Source organism: Myxocyprinus asiaticus, chromosome 7, assembly GCF_019703515.2.
Source record: "Myxocyprinus asiaticus isolate MX2 ecotype Aquarium Trade chromosome 7, UBuf_Myxa_2, whole genome shotgun sequence".
Classification (NCBI taxonomy): domain Eukaryota; kingdom Metazoa; phylum Chordata; class Actinopteri; order Cypriniformes; family Catostomidae; genus Myxocyprinus; species Myxocyprinus asiaticus.
In genome coordinates, this window is record NC_059350.1 from 8,459,235 (window position 1) to 8,480,684 (window position 21,450).

Consider the following 21,450-nt stretch of genomic DNA (forward strand, 5'->3'; position numbering starts at 1 on the left):
ACCAAGTTGCTTCATAAAATCCATCTATTATTAATTGTTGGCAATTGTGTTTTTTAATTCCATTAGGTGGTCATTTGAGATATTTGCCAGTAAGAGCAGTGATATGATGGAAAAGCCTATGGCACTTTTCTGTTGCAAAGGATAATGGATAGGAAAAAGGTGAGAAAAATAGATAAACTGTCTCAAGACACTGCTTCATTTACTGACACAATAAAAAAGTGGTCAGTTTGCAACTTCTACAATAAAAATGGTCAATGGGAAAAAATAATTGGATATGATCTGCTAAAATACAGCTTATGTGTTTATCTTAGTAGCTGTATCTCAGTAAATAAGGTTTCAAAGATCCCCAATGTCGAGTGGAGGCTTCATTAACTGTTGCTCTCTAGCCCTATCATGAAATGTGCACAGGATATCAATGGTGAGTGAACATTTTCACTAAATAATACAGTAGATTTTGGTTTGTTACTCATCAAATCTTATCGTATGCTTTCATAGCAATCATGAGTCCATGGAATAATTTATTACACTTCTGAATTATACTTTTGCATTCTTTTGAAGCTTGAAGAGGTGGTCACCATAAACTGCCATTGTGTGACATCACTGAGCACAACATTTTTATTTTTTATTTATTTTTTTGCAATTTCTCTCTCTGTGTTTAGAAAAAGAAAAAAAGATATATAGGGTTATAACAACACAGGGGTGAGTAAACAATGACTGAATTTTCATTTTTGGGTGAACTATTCCTTTAAATTTCCAAACAAAATTCCAATATCATTATATTTTTGCTATAGCTCTTGGGTAAACAAAACAAAAACAAAAAATCACAATAAAAATGTCAGGTCAGGGCAAGTTGTCACATGTGTTTTAAATTACATCAAATATTTTTAATACATATTAATTACAATAAATGTCTATGTGTGTTAGCGTCAATGTGTGTTCAATGATTTGTATCTATTGTCTGGAGTGAAAAGTGTGACAACTAGCCCCAGACTCCCCTAAAAAAAATACTGTATGAATTAGCCACAATAAAACTAATCTTCTAAGCGTTTTTTTATATTGTTTTTGTGTTGTTGTAAATGGCGTTATATTTATCTTGCTGTAACCCTCTTTAAAATTGTGCCGAGAAAAAGGAAAAATCTATTAAGTATGAAACGTTCATGTTTATTCTGACTTTAGTGTACTGTTATAAGGTAGTAAAAGAAAACAGCTACAGTATTAATGAGTTCAGTGAGGCCACAGCTAAAACTCAGTGTTTGTGATAATAATATGAACTACTGTTTATTAGCATCCGTTTCAAATCAACATACCTCCATTGTGTTCGTTTGTCGGTTTACTCCAAAACTCAGCGAGATGTTTTTGTTGTTTTGTATTTAATGAGTTGTAACACAAAGTATGTGTTTTGTTTCGTCTTCACCAGCATTCACGTACGACACTGTTTTTTGGTCACCGTGGATACGCGTCCTCATTGCCTGGCAACAGCGTTTCTTGAGCACTTCGGTGTAAGGAAGAAATGGGGAAAGAGTTCTCAGTACCCGTAGAGCAAATTACAGGGCGAATATTTATCTCAAGAATAAGGCACCTGATTTAGACAACAATGAGTCAAACTTGTAATGTTCTTATAACGTTATAGTGCTTATATTCCGCTTTGTTTATGTGTTGTTCTTCACACTAGGTGGCAGCTTTACACAGTGCAGTGTCCTATTATGGAGCACAGTGAACCATGTAGTATCAGCATTAAACATATAGTGGAGACTGGAGCTAGTTTTCACACTTTTTTAGTCCAGTAATTGTTTTTTAGAGTCGGTTTATTTTTGCAAGTCAATTTCTTTATAGGCACACATTGTTTTGGCTACAAAGAAGAAAAAAAATTCGAACTTTTCCCGTTATTGCCCAGGAAAAAAAAAACTTTTGTGATAATAGCAGTCACACTACTGTATAGCCTATGGGGTAAGTTGTCACAGCGGAAACTGACATTAAACAGCCTATTATAGGCTTTTCATAAAAACTTAAACAGTAGGGTAAAACTATAATGAAACACAAAACAATTCATGAAATTGAAACAAAGGTTTACATAAAAACAAATAAATAAATAAACAATATAGCATTTTAAATGTGACAACTTGCCCTGACCTGACATTTATGAAAAATACCCTTGTCCTTTTGGTTAAAATCTACATTCATTATAAAGTTTGGAGGATAAAATTCCCCAAAAAGATTGAAATTTAAGTTGATTTTCAAAGCTTGGTGTTTAAAATCAACATATCAAAACACTGCTTGAGAAAACACACATTTGTGTAATTGGACCTTTGACTCAAAACATTACAGTTACTGAGATTCAAGCCCTTATGACAACATCTCCTATAAAAGTTTTCAGTCTTAGAGTAGGCCTGCCTGGGACAAATCCTCTCTGTGAGTCAACGCAAACCTGCATACTGCACATGCACTCGGATTATGCATTATGTTGATTACATAATGTCATATTAATTACTTTTTAATGACACTTCACTGTGCCCAGTCATGCTGAATTATGTCATATGGCGCAATGAGAGGTGTGGAAGTTCTACAGACATGCTGAGTCACTAACATCACATGGGATCAACTGCTGGTACATTTTAGTAACCGACACACGGTCATCACTCTGTGCGTTGGCATATTCATAGACACACACACACACACACACACACACACACACACACACACACACACAAAGCCTATTTTTAAGATTTCAATTCAATTTCATAACAAAATTCCATCAAATCGAATTATGTAATGTTTAACAATATTCAAATACTTTTTTACATGTTTTAACTGTATTTTATTAAAGATGACTCAATTCAATTTGATAGAATTTTGTTATGAAATTGAAATGCATAAATCTTAAAGTAAATTTTTTGAGTGTATGTACTGTACATTTGACTTTGTTTCGCATTCTAATTAACATCTGCTAAACATCTTAAAGGAATAGTTCACCCAAAAATGAAAATTCTCTCATCATTTACTCTTTATGCCATCCCAGATGTGTTTGACTTTATTTCTTCTGCAGAACACAAATGAAGATTTTTAGAAGAATATCTCCGCTCTGTTGGTCCATACAATGCAAGTGAATGGTGACAAGAACTTTGAAGTTCCAAAAAGCATATAAAGGCAGCATAAAAGTAATCCATAAAACTCCAGTGGTTAAATCCATGTCTTCAGAAACGATATGATAGGTGCTGGTGAGAAACAGATCAATATTTAAGTCCTTTATTACTATAAATTCTCCTGCCTGCCCAGTAGGTGGTGATATGTACAAAGAATATGAATCGCCAAAAACAAAGAAGAATGTGAAAGTGAAAGTGGAGATTTAAAGTAAAAAAAGGACATATTGATCTGTTTCTTACCCACACCTATCATATCATTTCAGATACTGTATTTATTAAACCACTGGAGTTGTATGGATTACTTTTATGCTGCCTTTATGTGCTTTTAAGCTTCAAAGTTTTGGTCATCATTCACTTGCATTGTGTGGACCAAAATAGCTAAGATATTTTTCAAAAAATCTTCGTTTGTGTTCAGCAGAAGAAAGAAAGTCACACATCTGGGATGGCATGAGGGTAAATGATGAGAGAATTTTCATTTTTGGGTGAACTATACCTTAAAAATGATCAATTTACAAACATAACTTAGAGACATCTGAAAAATGTCTTATAATTGACATCAGAATGGAGACGTCTTATAGATTTTTTTGTTGTTGTTTGTTTGTTTAGAATCAGAACTACAGTAGCGGTGCCCAATTCGTGAATGAATCACTCGAGTCGGTTCTTTTTACTGGTCAAACGGGTTAGCGGGTTAGCGGCCAAATGGTCTGAATCCTTTCGCGGTTCAGTTTACATTTACATATATTCATTTGGCAGCCGATTTTATCCAAAGCGACTTACAAAAGAGGAATAATACATCATAAGCTATTCATCTTAAGTAGACAGTAGTACGAAAAGTGCTGCATCACATAGTTTCAGTTGCATTAGAATAATATTATACACATATAGATTTTTTTATATAATTTTTTTTATGAGTGCATGGTCAACTTTGAACCATTCGAACAGCTCACTCATGTTTTTTTAGAGTGGTTTCTCACTCAGTAAAACAGTAAAGGGATGGGCTACACTTTGTTGATTTATTGTGGACTAGAAACACCTCTGCTTGAGCTCTAAGGTGATCTAGCAATATACACCGATGAGCTAAAACATTATGACCACTCACAGGTGAAGCGAATAGCACTGACCATCTCCACATGGCCACATGTCAAGGTCTGGGTGGATTAGATGGTAAGTGAACAATCAGTTCTCGTAGTCAACTTGTTGAAATGGGCAGGAGTAAAGACCTGAGCAACTTTGACAAGGGCCAAATTGTTATGGCCAGATGACTGGGTGAGAGCATCTCTGAAACATCAAGGCTGTGGGGTAGCATTGGCAAGTACCTACAGACAGTGGTCCAAGGAGTGATGAACCACAAACTGAGGACAGGTTGTTGGGCACCCAAGGTTCATCGATGCACGAGGGTAACAAATGCTATCCCGTCTGGTCCAAACCGACAGAAGGTCATCTGTGGCAAAAGTCACAGAAAATTCTAATGATGGTTATGGAAGGAATGTGTCACAACACACAATGTATCGCACTCTGCTGTGCATGGGGCTGCTTAGCCGCAGACCAGTCAGAGTGCCCATTATGGCCCCTGTCCACCATAAAAACCGCCTACAATGGGCACGCAAGTGTCGGAACTGGACCTTGGAGTAGTGGAAGAAGGTCGCCTGGTCCGATGAGTCCCGTTTTCTTTTACATCACATAGACAGCCATTTACCTGGGGAAGTGATGGCACCATGATGCACTGTGGGAAGACGACAAGCTGGTGGATGGAGTGTGATGATCTGGGTAATGTTCTGCTGGGAAACCCTAGGTCCAGCCATTCATGTGGATGTCAATTTGACAAGTGCCACCTACTTAAACATCTTTGCAGACCAGAAACATCGCTTCATGGCAATGGTATTCCCTGATGGCAGTGGCCTCTTTCAGCAGGATAATGCACCCTGCCACACTGCACACATTGTTCGGGAATGGTTTGAGGAACATGATGAAGAGTTTAAAGTGTTGCTCTGGCCTCCAAATTCCCCAGATCTCAATATGATTGAGCATCTGTGGGATATGTTGGACCAACAAGTCCGATCCACGGTGGTTCCACCTCACAAATTACAGGACTTGAAGGATCTGCTGCTAATGTCTTGGTACCAGATACCACAGGATACCTTCAGGTGTTTTGTAGAGTCCATGCCTCAGTAGGTCTGCGCTGTTTTGGCGGCACATGGAGGACCAACAGCATATTGGTGGTGGTCCACCAATGTTTTGACCACTGGTGGTCATAATGGTTTGGGTCATTGGTGTATAATAGTATTTAGTGATGTCAATTACTCCATTTACTTGTTTTCCCTGCTATGCATCAAAATTCCAATAAGCCTAATTGAATGGATTATTAGATTATATTATTATGAGGATGCTCCTGTCAGTGGTGGGGCCAGAAGTTTGGCATGGGGTGGCAGCTGCCACCCTAAAAATGAGCTTTGCCACCCCAACTCAGACCCCGCTTGTGTCCTGGAGACGGTGCACAATGGTTTAAACGACCAGGTATACTTCATTTTTGCATGTTCTGGATCGGCTCGCCCCTGGTTGACCACGTTGCCTTTGTGAGTATACTCTTCTGACCGCGAGCGAATACGAACGCATTTGATGCATGCCTACTACAACTTCTTTGTGCTACTCTTTTAGTATAGTCAATGGCCAGTGCATGCGCCAACTATGCGCACAGATGATGACGGTGTCTGCGAGTCAAGAATATCTGGCCGGATTATGATGAAATGTACATCACGCATAATTATATTGTGTAAAGTGATATTCAACACAGTCATCAAAAAGTGATGTAAACACATTGCTATGAACTGTTCAAATGGATTCAGACTTCTAGTGGATGGTGTTCACTCAACATGATTTTTACTGCTTGCTCAATTAACTTAATTAAAAGGAGCTAATGAAACACAATTCTTAGCATTTGGTCTTAACTTAATTTCATTGTGTACAATACATCTATGTTCACTTAATCCAATTGTGTTAGGACTATGTGAATAATATTTGTTCAATCAATGTATTGCTGAAACCAGGCAGGGGATTTCAAGATCCCTGCATGATTTGCATGTGACTGGATTGGGAGGGTACATTTTAAAATTAAGTGTTATTTTAATGCATTTCTACACAAAAAAATAATTAGGAGATTTATTAGTGTTTAATGTTCTGTTATGTTGGGATTTAGAGGAATTTCTGCCATGTAAAACATTTTTGGAGGAGAAGAGTGGTTAGGTCGAGGTTGGGTATATTTACTGTATACTGAAAAACTCAGTGTGTATTGCTTTTCTCATGAAACAGTTACTGAGGGAACATCAGTACAATGACTGATTCAGGATCTGTAAACTCTCAGCAGCACCACTTGTTACACAGTACAAAAAGATACATGTATAATATGCTAATACTGTATGTTTGTTGCTAGCTAGCAACAAGGTACAAGTTTCAATTTGAGTTCAACATGTATAAATTCATCGTGTGAAACCAATGTTCACAATTGAATTAAGTTAAACCAACAAATATATATATATAGGCATGGAAAACCTGGAAATACCAGGGAATTTTAAAGTTGTGATTTCCAGGACTGGAAAAGTCTCACAAATTAATGGAAATTTCTATAGTTTTGTTTTCTAGTTTTCTTATGCTGAAATATTTAATCAGCTAGACATTGCTCTTTGTGAGTGTAATCTCTAAGAAATAATTTATAAAAATAACTATCCTTTAACCAAGAATGATTGTAAAAGTCATGAACATTTTTTGGTCAAAAGGTGTGAAAGCCCTGAATTATGAAATCAGAAGTAAAATGTTTCAGTGTCCATGTTACACATAATGTAAATGCTATGCTAATTATTACAACAGTCATAACCATAATAATACGTAATTACAATTTAGGACATGTTGTTCATTACTGTTACTCAGAATTTACCTCTGTAAATACACACTGTACTCTGTGTATGATTACTGTTCTGTACAGTATCCAAGTGATAAATTATGAACTATTCCATAAGTCAGCAACACACCAATGGCCATAGCCGAATTTTAGTAGCCTATTTCTTGTGTCTGTGCCAAAAGTTCAACTACGCCTGATTTATCCGGTGAAATATTTGGTCACACTTTCTTTGACCGAATGTCCTTATTTTACGTAAGCCGACACTCTCCCAGCCTTTAACGGTGTTGCGTAGGAGGTGTACAGTGATGAAGGTAATTTCGAGATTTTGTTCTGTTCCAAAGCTCTTCTGATTCATGCATAACAGAGCATCTGATTATGAACATTATGCCTCTGTGGATATAATTGTGCCCCTTATTATCAAAAAGTCATTTTATTCAAATAAAGGGGGCTTAAATTGTCTGTGCCATTGACGAGGCACTACAGTACATTTATCGTGGGCACCAAAGGGCCAGTAACAACAATCAAAGGACGAAACAAATGATTTGTAAATTTCAACAATTTTGCAGTTGATCTAACACAGGCCGAGAACACAAGCCCATTTTTTCTCATAATGACTTACATAGTTACAGAAAAAAAATAAATAAATAAATAAAAAATAAAAAAAAGCTTGGTAATGTTATTTTCAGAGGTCAGAAGTGAGCAAAACACATCATCTATTATTTGCACACAGATTACACTAGAGGTGAATCAAAGTGTTTTCCACAGAAGCAGGTCATTTTAGAGGCTTAGTAGTAAATAGAAACATTAATAAGCTCCCAAAGGAAATCACACAGTAATTTGCCTACAAATCTCGTGATTAAGTATTTGTATATGTGTGCTCTTGTGTTGAAATGGAACAGGAGGCAGAAAGGACAGAAGAGCTTATTATGCTGTCAGACAAGATCTCCTTGACAACAGGGCATAGCATGTAAACCGTTGCCATGGCGATTGTCCTTCAGTGTTCTAAGATGTAATAACAGGATAAAGGTTAGGTACTTACATGTTTTACTTTGTGTCTTGCCATGGAGAAATGGAGTCACTTGTTTTGCATGTGAGGAACTGCATACTAAATTATAGGTTGAAACGAAATTGCTACATTGAGCAGTGAGATGAAACCTGTGATGTTTAATTTCATACTGTAATGGTACAGATTTGTACCTGCTTCCTTCTTATTCCACTTGATTACAGTCAAATTCAGTTGAAATAATCAATTTTGTTTGCTCTGAAAGAGAGATGTCACACTTTAAAGGAATAATTCCCCCAAGAATGAAAATTCTGTTATCATTTATTCACCCTCATTCCGAACCCATATGACTTTCATTCTTCCATGGAATAGAAAAGGTGAATTTTAAGAATGTCCTGAGCCACTCTTATCTATATAATTAAAATTAATGAGAACTGGGGCTATCAAGCCCCAAAATGGCTAAAAAGCACCGTAAAGATGTCATAATAATGGTCCAAACTATAGGTTGACTGATTGTGGATTTTGCCGATACTGATAACTAAGGCCAATAAACGATTAATCGGCTGATCGTTTTTAAAATCGATCTATAGAATGATCAAAGAGTTCTTTGTCTGTCCTTACTATGAAAGGCACAGACATTGAGGCTACAACAGTCCAAAATGAATAAAATCCCAAAAGCAATTTATTGTGCAACCAAAACTCTAATAATAACCAGAAAAATTGTGATTTGGCCCATAACGTAGGACTTTTAACTATAGACAAGGCCTTTTATATAGAGACTTGGCTCCATTACAATGTTCTGTATATATCTATCTATCTATCTATCTATCTATCTATCTATCTATCTATCTATCTATATATATATATATATATATATATATATATATATATATATATATATATATATATAAATTTCACCAGATGAGGAATACAAAAAATAAGGAATAAAAAGTAAACAATCAGCATGTATTTTTGCCGATAACTGATAGTTCCAAAATGCAACTATCGGCACAGATTAATCGGTAAAACCAATATATCGGTCTACCTCTAGTCCAAACAACTGAAATGTATGTCATAATTCACAGAAAATCTTGACATCCTGAGTTCATCAGAGTAGTGATATAAAATTTATGAACGAATCATTCTTTTGAGTTAAAACATTTTTTAATCAATCTCATCCAGTTTAAAAAAAAAAAAATTGGTCTAAATATTACATTCACGAATCAGACTTTTTGAGTTCAACTCATAGATTAAAATATCAGGTCACAGTGGTTAACAGTACACAGAGGGGAGGATCATCAGTACATAATGACTTAAACTTCAATCTGTTCCTCACACAAAGTTATCGTATGACTTCAGAAGAAGTGCAATATAATGCACAAGTCATTTTGGCCACTTTTATGGTGCTTTTTTGTCATTTTGAATATATAAACCCACACAGGTTTAAATCGAAATGAGGGTGAGTAAATAATTACAGAATTTAAATTTTTGGGAGAACTATCCCTTTAAGCCAGTTTCTTTCTCATTACAAACAATCAGGAGATTGTTACAACATGTTTCATTCAACAGCAATTGGCCACAGGGACATCAGAAGAAAGACCAAATGACTCTTATGTAAGTTGTTGAGCTGAATATGAATTTGATGTAAATGGATGAAAATGTGTTTCTGCATATGAAGTATATCTGTGGAAGCGGACAACAGTGAGATGCAAGATGATTCATTGGTTTTAAAAAAGGAGGGGACATAACAAAGTTTATTGGAAAATAAAGGCATCCGCATAAGGGATCATAGCTGTCTACATGACAGCTGGCAACCCCAATCGTAATATCATTGATAAGGAAACAACATGATATACTGGTTCATTTAGTGAATGTACTTTGATTCACTCTAGCTGACATGTGTGAAATATTTACTCTATTTGAAGTTCTGCATCCTAAAATATGCTGTAATGGAAAATTGACCTCAAACTCAGGTCAAGCTCCCAAAATTTGCTCATTGCATGTTGTATCCATGCAATCATCATCATATTCAAATCAAAGCTTGTTCTCTTGCACAGGAGAGGCAGGAAGAGGCCATCAGGGAGATTATGTTACTGATTGATTTTTGAACATGCTGTAAGAGCCCTCAAACACATTTGCATAGTGCACACACACACACACACACACACACACACACACAGAGAGATACTGACAGACACTATATACATAATGTAAACATATTCAAAGCTAGATGAAGTTTCCCTTTGGGAACAGCAGTTTAGTTCTGGTACATTTAAAGTCGCTTTTTAACATGGCGAGACAATAAAAGGAAAAATCACAGTAATCTAGTGTGAAGTGAATGAATAATGGCTTACGGCTAATTTCTGACAGCTGCCTGATATGCCTCAGCCAAATTAAAAAGGTCAGACTCGCGGAGAATTGTTAATGGCTCAAAGGCTTTTTGTGGTTTATTAAGCATTGAAAAGGTGCACAGTTGCATGTTGTGTGAAATGAACTCCTGCGCCTTACAATTTTACTGATTTGAACTCTAGGAGCTTGGTTTAATGCTGATTATCTTCTTCATGTTTTCTATTAAATATGTGTGGTGAAAGAAAGAAAGAAAGAAAGAAAGAAAGAAAGAAAGAAAGTAAACTGTGTTGAACTTGACTTGATTATAACTATAATAACTTATTATATGTATAAAGCTTGATTATAACTATAAAAAGATTTTTACATTGTCTAAAGACGTTGGTAAGATGTTCTAGGTGGTTTCTAGTGCATTGCTATCTGTTTTCTAGAGTGGTCTGGGTGGTTGCTAGGTTCTCCAAGTGTCTATGATATTCTGGTCACTCGATATTGATCGATTCCCTCCTTCAATGTAAATCTATGGGACCTTTTTCCCTGCCTATTTCATTGTCTGGGAGGCAAAAATTGCAAGTGTGATTGCTTAAAATAATAGCACACCTCCCCTAAACAGGCCCAAAAGGTTTATTGGAATCTTTCATTTAAGTAGCACTAACGGTGCAGGAGGAGTTACGCAACAAAGTTTCAGATTGATCTCACTGTGAATTCGAAATTTCCCCTGCTGAAATCGGTTAGTGCTTATGCTGCCTTCACGAGCTATCGGAATTATCGTAAAAATGAGTTTCCCACTCAAAAGTTGCGCATGAACGACCCCTCAAGTCGTAATGGAAAACTCCGAGATAATTTTGATACCCGAGTTTCTGAGATAGTAGGAGTCGTAAACTTTCAACACGGCAGAGGAGAGTACGGTTTCTGTAGTGAATGACAGCTTTTGTTCATTTTTCTAAATACAGCTAATTGTTAACGCTTGCAGTTTTGGTCATGTTCATTTATGTATATCAGCAACCATTTGATACATTTTGTAAATTTTTACAGTGTGAAAAGGTGTCGTCCTTCCTGTTCCTTCCCTGTTCTTTCTGACAACAAATCACTTGAATGCGACGTACTCGTAATTACCACTTCAGTAGTGGGAAGTAGGATAATTCCGATAGCACATGAAGGCAGCGTTACCATATTTTCAAACCACTGTCCTCAGTGGCCAAAGCTCACAGACCAAGCCGAACCGACGTGTTCTTCTGCCTTAAGGTACGAAGTGTTGCGCATTCTGAGATTCTATTCTGCTCAATACAATTGTACAGAGTGGATATCTGAGTTACCATAGCCTTTCTGTCATCTCGAACCAGTCTATATATTCTGCGTTGACATCTCTCGTCAGATCCGTCAGCAGAACTGCCGCTCACTGGATGTTTTTTGTCATTGGCACCATTCTTAGTAAACTCTAGAGACTGTTGTACATGAAAATCCCAGGAGATCAGCAGTTACAGAAATACTCAAACCAGCACGTCTGGCAACAAAAATCATGCCACGGTCGAATTCACTGGGATCACATTTTTTCCCCATTCTGATGGTTGATGTAAACATTAACTGACGCTCCTGACCCATATCAGCAGGATTTTGTGCATTGCACTGCTGCCAGATGCTTTGCTGATTAGATAATCGCATGAATAAGTAGGCATACAGGTGTTCCCAATAAAGTGGTTGGTGAATCTATACAATGCAATATATATGATATATTTTGTTTATAATAATGAACTAATTTATTTGTTCTATACAGTGTATTGTCCTACTCTCTTTGTATACATGGTCATATTTGTTGAGTTACAGAGTAATTAAGCTGGTATTCTTGAATAAGATTCTCAGCTACAATCTAGGTGTTTTTCATTCAAAGGAAAACAGCCTACAGAACTATTGGCAGCTCGTGACTATTAATCTGCAGACCTGACTGTGCAGACCAAGGCCATTGATGGGAACATTTCCTCCGAGCTTATGAGTAGAAAATTGTGAAACCCACATGGCTAACCTGACTTTGCTGCCCTCATCCAGGTTGTTCAGCTAGGTGGGGAAATTTCAACTAATCAAAACTTGACACTCTCTTGGAGTATCCTCATTAGGGAAATTGTGTTTGTTTAGTGATTGCACAGCATCGTAGACATCAATTACCCTGGAACACTGGAAAAAAACATTTTGGGAGGTTAAGACTGTTTGAAACTGAGTGGGGTGGGGACTGGATCTGTGATCCGTCTCTGACTCTTACCAATAATGATTTGATTGGCAGTTAAAGGGATAGTTCACCCAAAAATGAAAATTCTCTCATTATTTACTCACCCATTTACATGTCATCCCAGATGTGGATGACTTTTTTTCTTCTGCTGAACACAAACATAGATTTTTAGAAGAAAATATCAACTCTGTTTGTCCATACAATGTAAGTGAATGGTGACCAAAAATTTGAAGGTCCAAAAATCACATAACATAACATAACATCACATAGAGAGAGAGAGAGAGAGAGAGAGAGAGAGAGAGAGAGAGAGAGAGAGAGAGAGATTAGAGCTGTCAGAATGGAAGCGTTAATGCATGCAATAAATTTAAAAAGTTTAACGCATTAATTATTTTTAATCGTGATTAACGCATTTACCATCAATACAGCATAAACCCTCATAAACACTTGTTGGGAGGGCGGAAACTTTGCGATGCATCCACCTGGAGTCATTACACTGATTCACACACGACACACCACAAACACACAACAGAGCTTACCTTTCAGTGATAAAATGGTGGAGAAAGGACCTCTTAGCACTATTTGATGTACAAAACAAGCCCAGATGGGACTTCATCTACAGATACAGTATTTTTCTGACTATGGAAGGCGCATTTTAAGTACAACAGAAGCACACCAAGTCTTAACTGTCACCAAAATGCAGAATAAGATTTTTTTGTCATGTAGAGTTCAAAGTGATGCTTGATGCTGGCGTTGATGCTCCAACACGAATCATGAACGAAGCTTCATGAATGCTGTAGGAAAGCGGACAGCCAGTCTACCGGCAGATTAATATTGTGGAGGATGAGAGTTTAAGAGATTTAATGCCAGTTGCAATGAATATGCAACCTATGGGGAGACTAGATCTTTCAGTTACTCGAACTGGTGCTATTTTAGTGCATTTGTATAACTTTATACTGTGGAAGGCTTTGTTTGGAAAATGTTAATAAAGCATAATTGTTAAATATTGTTTTGTTTTCTTTCCTTAGATGGAAATGTATATTTTTTTTTTCATTTTGACAGGGAAAAAGTATATATAGTATATATTTCAGCATTTTCTATATCTGCGATTAATCTTGATTAACTACAAAATGATTATGCGGTTAATCACAATTAAACATTTGAATTGACTGACAGCACTAATATATATATATATATATATATATATATATATATATATATATATATATATATATATATATATATATATATATAATTTAAAAAAAAAGATGCATGGAAAGCATGTAAGAAAGTTTGACTCATGCATTGACAGATTGTTCATCTTGTTAATGATACAGCATGATGCATTGAGCACTGCTGCATTTTACATAAAAACACACTCCCTTGCAGAATAGTTATTTTTAGCAGCTAAAAAAAGAATTCCATATCAAATTAGAATGACGTGTCGGAAATTGTGGCCATTTTGAGTGTTTCATTCCTATTTTAATAGATTGTTAATCTTGTTAATGATATGATGTATTGAGCACTGCTGCTACTTTTTGTCCTGTTCAGCAGGGCTGTTTCTAGCTATAAGCAGTATAAGTGGCCACTTAGGGCCTCCGAGCCACCAAGGGGCCCCGCAAACAAGGTCATTTTTTAATAAATTTTTGTATTTATTAGGGATGTCAACTGATCAAAAATATTTATCAAATTGATTACATTGTATAACGATTAATTTGTCAAATTAATCGCAATTAATTGCATTTGTAAATATTTGCTGAGAAAGCCCCTCAGATAACAATAATTCAACATAAAATGATTAAATATATATATATATATATATATATATATATATATATATATATATATATATATATATATATATATATATATATTATATATATATATATTTAAATAATTATAAATGAATTCACTTAGTGCCCCCCTTTGGGTTTGCATTGTGATTATAATGGGTGTAGTATTATCATAGGTCTATTAACCGGTCAGTTAAACTTATCTTTAAAAAAATAAAAAAAAAAATTCTTTTTTAAAAAACACTTAAAAGGAAAGTGTGTAATTTCTGTGCCTCTAGCTATATCAAACGAAATTGCAAAAATAGTTATTGCTTTCAAAGAGGTTTCACAAACACTCCTCTTTTCTGCCATTGTATGGGCAAATAGTCCCGCCCCAAACCTATGCCATTGGTTGAGTCAAAGTTGCTGTGTGGAGATGGTGGATATACTCAAGCAAATAGAGCAATGTTTTGATAGCACCACAAAGCCACCATCTTGACACTTTTCAGGGAATCAGCCATCAAATGGATTACTTATAGTTGTCTCTGCATATTAAGCTTGGATAGGGGAAAGTATTTTAACATACATCACCTTTAAGACATAATCTGGTCACATGACCGTGTCGGTTACAGATGTACATTATGTTCCATCTTTCCCATAATAAAACAGAACACTACTGTTGTTAATGCAGACAATAGTCCTGTATTTACTTTCATTGTGTCAGCAGTCATGGTCTTAAATTGTGTTCATACACTATAATGACTTTAAGTTAAGATAAAAACAATTTCACTTTCATTTATTACTTTACCAAGAGACAGAGAGACAGAGAGTTTTGTTGTTCAGGGTCTTCCGTTAGGCTTGGGAAAACACCTTCCCCGTTTAATTTTGTGCCTCATAATCAGTCATGAGTTGTGTATATGTGGTAATTCAAGATGGAATGGTTTTATATTTGAAACCGAATATATCAGCAGACTGTGTTGATGTTCTCCTTGTTAACTTTATCTCAAAAGTTAAAAATGCTAATGATGGCATTGCTCCTGTAAAGGTCAGTGCGATCACTGGCAGGTGTAAAGCATCTTGGAGAAACACAACAGCAGTGAAAAACATGAAAAGAAAATGCAGGAAAGCAGAACGAACGTGGAGGAAAACACAACTTGAAGTCCATTATAAAATCGATAAAGACAGCCTTCATGCTTTCAATTTGGAACAGGCACGGCTTGGCAGACCTTCTTCTCAAACGTTATTAACAGCAATATAAACAATGCCTGCACTCTTTTTGCTACTGTAGAGGGACTAACAAACCCCCCCAACACAGGTTCCCACAGCTTCTGACCGCATCATAGCACAGAGACGGCACTCACAAAGATCCTTAATGTTATTCGGCTAAATACTGATTCAGGCAAAATATCAGTGCTGGTATTATTAGATCTCAGTGCTGCTTTTGACACTGTTGACCACAACATTCTCCTAGACAGATTGGAAAACTGGGACGGTCTCAACTGGTTCAGGTCTTCTCTAGAAGGGAGGGGTTTCTATGTGAACACTGGCAACTATGAATCTGAGTGGACATCCATGATGTGTGGAGTCCCACAAGGCTCAATACTTGCACCGCTCCTGTTTAACCTGTATATGCTCCCACTAGGCCAAATTATGAAAAATAACCTAATTGCATACCATAGCTATGCAGACGACACCCAGGTCTATCTAGCCATATCGCCAAATGACAACAGCCCCATAGACTCTCTGTGTCAGTGCACTGATGAAAATAACAGTTGGATGTGCCAAAACTTCCTTCAGTTAAACAACAACAAGACAGAGGTCATTGTATTTGGCAACAAAGGTGAAATTCCCAAGGTGAATACATATCTTGACTCCTAGGTTCTAAAGACAAAAAATCAAGTAAGGAATATTGGTGTCATTTTGGAGTCAGACCTTAGTTTCAGTAATCACATCAAAGCAATTGCTAAAACAGCCTTTTTTTTTTTTAATTCATTTTAATAATTTTTATGTATTTTTTAATTTAATTTATTACTTTTTAATCAAATATCTTGTTCTTAATTGGTTTTAAAATAAAACATTTATTTATCATTTATATTTAAAGCACTTTGAATTGCCATTGTTTATGAAATGTGCTATATAAATAAACTTGCCTTGCCTTGCCTTATGTGGTTTGGGAAAATTGCTGTAGCATGCCATGAAATTATATTCTTTGGGAAACAGAATTAGCATGACCCATCTGCTTTATATATTAAACTGTGACAGTCTTGTATACTGAACATTGTATTATGCCCGTTACCTTTCCACAAGTAGAGCATTCTATTTTAATTCTGTTCCGAGCAAAATGATTTTTAGCAAGATTCGGAAGATAGATGATGGGATTTTGCATGGTAGGTTTTTGAAAAGTAAATTATATCTGAGCCATTCATGTCATATATTATTTATGTAGGTGCTGTGATCAAACAGACTTGCATCATGCAAGCCCAGATATTATAAAACTAGATAGTAGATCTTCTACAAAAACAGAGAAAGAGAGGGACAGAGTCAGATAGAGAGAGAGAGAGAAAGCAATGCTTTAATGACCCAAGCTGACACAAAAATTCAAATTTCACTGTGCAGCTTTAGGCTAGAAACATATTCTACGGAAACATGTCAATGCAGACGCTTCTAGCAAACGCAAGCTTGATTTCACGCATTGTTGCATTCTGAAATGTGTCAGACCGCAATTCCAAACTTTGCCACAAGAAGCGCTCTATTGAGCATTAGCGTAAACTGTCTCGCCTAAGAAGTCAAGCGATATAGTAAAATTGTTGATGTCATAAGACAGCATTATGTGAGGAACACGGCAAAAAGTATGTGTTTCAAAACTGATAATCTGCCGTTTTACTCATGATTTGTGTGAAAGGGAATGAAAATGGTTGTTCTAGCACCTCTAGTGTTCATTTCACTAGCAAACTGCCACGATATGTATAATTAGGCACGTAAATGCATTTGCAAAAATGTAGGTACAGTTCGATGTGATTCTACGAGACAAGGCTGGAAAAATAACACATCCAGTTTAATAGCACAGACCATTTGAAGACAACTCTATTGTACAGAGGTTTACACAGTAATGCAGGAACACACATTAAGGGCCCTATTTTAAGAGTTCTATGCCTTAAGCACAGCTCTGTGCGATACACCATACATGCAAAGTTAGTGGGCATGGTCATGAAGTTATGATATTTTCGTCTAGGCACAAGTGGGTTGGTGAAACCTTGCACGCAAAGCGTTAATGGGCTGGGTCAACTGCAATTAATGTTGTTAGCGCAATGACATTTTTCTCAGGAAAATAGCAAATTGCACTTTGTGCCACTTCGTTAACAAACATGCATGCATACACCCACAGATAGCACAAACACTCCCATCCACGGCCATTTGCACTGACACAAAAATTGCGCTTAAAATTAGCACTCTCATAAATATTGGATAAGGCGCAGCGCACGGCCATTGCATGTAGTGCCTAGCGCGGTCACGATAATAGAACCCCAAGTTTGTAAAACCACATGCTTGTAATATGTTAGTCAAACATCTGTACATTTTCTTAGAGAATGTTTTATGCTGTCTTCACTTGATATCGTAAATACGAGTTTCCCACTCGGAACTTGCACATGAACGACCCATCAAGTCGTAGTTACGACTGGGAAACTCTGAGATCATTTTAATATGTGAGTAAACTTTCAACAGAGTTTGGTTTTATGTAGTGAATGACAGGATTTATTAATTTTTCTACAAACAGATAATTGTTAGCGCTTGCCATTTCTGTCATATTCATTTACTGTGTGTATATGAGCAACCATTTGATGCATGTTGTACATTTTTACGCCATGAATATAGCTTGTATTTGAGTAATATGTATTATGGATTCAAAATAAACGTTTTTCAAGAAATATGAATGTGAAACTAGAGTCGTTCATGTTTCCTGTTCTTTCTGACAACAAAACACTTGAACGCAACATATTCATAATTACCACTTCAGAAGTGGGAAGTAGGATAATTCCGATAGCACATGAAGGCAGCATTAGTCTTTGTTAGCACGAACAATACAACGATGATTAAAAACAGTTATTGCAAATTCAACATCAAATGAGTCACCAAACAAAACTGTATTTTTTTATTCAACATGAGCATATGCAGCAGATGTTACATGAGTTTATTTTTGTGAATTTATAGCTATGACTAACAGTGGGAACTGACTCAAGTGAGGAACCTGACAATGGATGATTAAAGATCCCTTAAAACCTGTACTGAGCTGACCCCCTGGCTGAAACAAGCTCTTTCGGAGTCAAAAAGTAGCTTTGTCTGTTTTTACAAAAGAGCCATGTATGGAGGAATGTTCGCCAATAGAACACAGTGGTCATTTTTCATAACCAAACTGCAGTACATAAGATTAATTGAAAATAAATAAGATACTTATGAGGATATTATTGTAGTAGAGGATTTTCTGTGCTCAAAAATTGAGTAAGACTTCACTGGAACAGCTGTTAAATATAGGTTTGGAATGAAATGCAAACTGTTTCCTGTACTGTTTACTGCATACTGCACAGTATATACTGAATACTGCCTGCTATATTTGAAAAATAGTATGTGAAAGTAGGCATTATGCATTTTTCCACTCTGTTTCTGTCTTCCACAGGACACAGATCATAGTCTGAGACCTGATTTCCAGTTATAACTCAATTTTGACAAAATGTGTTGTTACTGAGTTTTGCCTGTGCACAGCAGTATGGTTGTACGCTATTCTGAGCATAGCCTTAATCACTGATAATCACACGGGATAAACACTTATTATACTGCTGTAACTTTTGCATTATAAGCTCACAAAGGCACAAAATTCTCATGCTTTAGTATTTCACAGAATGCATGGTAATGTATACATTAAAACCTCACTCTATTGGATGTGTATTTTCATTGTTAAGTAGGACCAGATTTGGAACTCGCCTTTTGTTGGTGGTTTCTTGCCAAGTTTCTCTTTGGAGTTGAAAGGGATTCTCTTTATGTTTAGTTGGGGGATTTGTCCATGTTTTAATGTATTTCAGAGCTTTATAAACCATGCATGATCAGTCAGCCGTTCTGTTCAGCCCCCTAGAGAGATTCCCTGTTGGGGTTTCCCCCACCATGTCACAAGCTGAGTCCAAACCAACTCAGAAACAGATGCAGAAACAGATGATTTTTTTTCTTTCTTTTTCTCGCAAAGTACACTGACTTTCCCTGCAATGAAAATACAATGGGACTTTTGCAAATATACGATTCAATTCTGAGTAATTTGTGCGTAAAATGGACCTTCCTGAAAACTTTCAGCCGGATTCACCTATGCTTCGTACTCCCCATATTTGGTAGTAAAGTGTGTGTATGTTAGTGAATTCAAAACATTTGTAAATAGGGGGCGTGTGCACATTCATTCGCAATTATCAGAATCCACGCCCATGAATACACCATATAAGGAAGGCACCAGATTCTCTAAATGCTTTTAACATCTATGCAGAACTGTAATGATATTATTGTTTATGGATGAAGTGCATTCACATCGTAAAATTTTGATTTAGCAATCACAATAGGCATCAATGAATGTAAGGACTTACTGTCACCACATGTTTTTTGAGGCTCTTTTGTGAATCAAACAGTTCAAGAAGTCAATAAAAATGGTTTGACGTGAGTATAAAATGTTGAGTTCATGCTGACATGAGGATGTCCACCACCATTAACCTTTCTTTGGTTCAGTTCGCGATGTATCGCTAGAATCATTTGTGAAACTTCTCAGATATATCATGATGGTAACTGTCAAATACTTGCAACTGGAAAAATCTCCAGAGAAATAAGTAGAATGCCTGAAGAAGATCTTTGACCGAAACGCTGTAAGATATTACAGATTTGCAAGCTATATACAACAGTGTGCAGGCTTTTTCTATTTGTTCCCCCATTGTATTGTGTACGCACCTGCAAGCGATGTGTTTATTTATGAGTTTAACAGCATTAGCATTGACTATACGTTATCAGCTGAACGCGATTTACCGATGCCTATACTAAATTATGAAACCTATTATAGAACTCATATCAAATGTAGAAAAAATCTGTCCAACCAGTCACGTTAGAGGGCATTATTTTTTTTATTTTTTTTTTTAATTAAACGCAAACTGTGCTTTTCGTGAACTTTTCACCCCATGACAAGCACTTCTGCTGGAAAAACGTTAATCAGAGTTGGGAAAAAACTTTTCTTTAAAAAATAAATGCAAGCAGAAATGAAACATTTCTAAATAAGTATAGGCTATGGTTTACAAAGAAAACAAAGATTTTTTTTTAATTTTTTTTTACTAATTTATATTATTTTTTAAGGTTAATTTCACCCATTAAATTATTAGTAACATTTGTAGCCATGGCAGTTTGCCTGAAAGAACACTACATGTTCGGATGTCTACGCATGATTTACATGTGTAAATTACATGTGCAGGTGTAAATTTTGTTCGTACCAACTAACGTTTTGAAAATGCGAAAATTTTAAAGAATACGAGAATTTACATCAGAACGGCTTTACAAACGATTAACACAAAAATTTGTTCTGCTCATGGTTCATGAATGAGGCCCAATGCACACATTCCAAAACCAACACTGAAGCTAACAGGGCACAATATATCATAATTTTAGGAGCTTTAGAGTTGTGCTGTGTTCGAACCAGACATGTTGTACTAAACCGCCAAGCGATTTAAATCTACTCCATATTAATCCACAAATGCAAAGAGCGACAGGACATTTTGTCACTGAATTGTTTTTTTTTTTTTTATCTGTTGTGTTAGTTTTGTAGGCCCACCCACAGTGAGATGTCATTGGTTGAAAATTTGTCTGAGCGTGTTCTCATGAAAATTACGTGACTGTGGCGGCAAAATGAAATTACCTGGTTCCTTACGCGTATCATGGCAGTTCAGAGTAGAAATGTCCACTGTGTGGCGCTAAAAGTGAGTTATATTTTTGATGAAACCTACATCCCTACCCTAAACCTTAATCTTAAACTAACCAATAGTGGTGTGGTGCTTCTATGACACTTTCGCCTC

The 21,450-nt window shown here is 36.2% G+C and overlaps 1 protein-coding gene across 1 annotated transcript in view; it reads right to left on the reverse strand.

Moving 5' to 3' along the window:
* Window positions 1-1,360, reverse strand: part of cfap58 (cilia and flagella associated protein 58) — a 144,239-nt gene extending 142,879 nt beyond the window's left edge. Inside the window, exon 1 of the mRNA XM_051703265.1 lies at window positions 1,308-1,360. Within this exon, the coding sequence (XP_051559225.1) occupies window positions 1,308-1,313 (6 nt within the window). The 5' untranslated portion in view covers window positions 1,314-1,360. The remainder of the gene's footprint in view (window positions 1-1,307) is intronic.
* Between the last annotated feature and the right edge of the window lie 20,090 nt (window positions 1,361-21,450).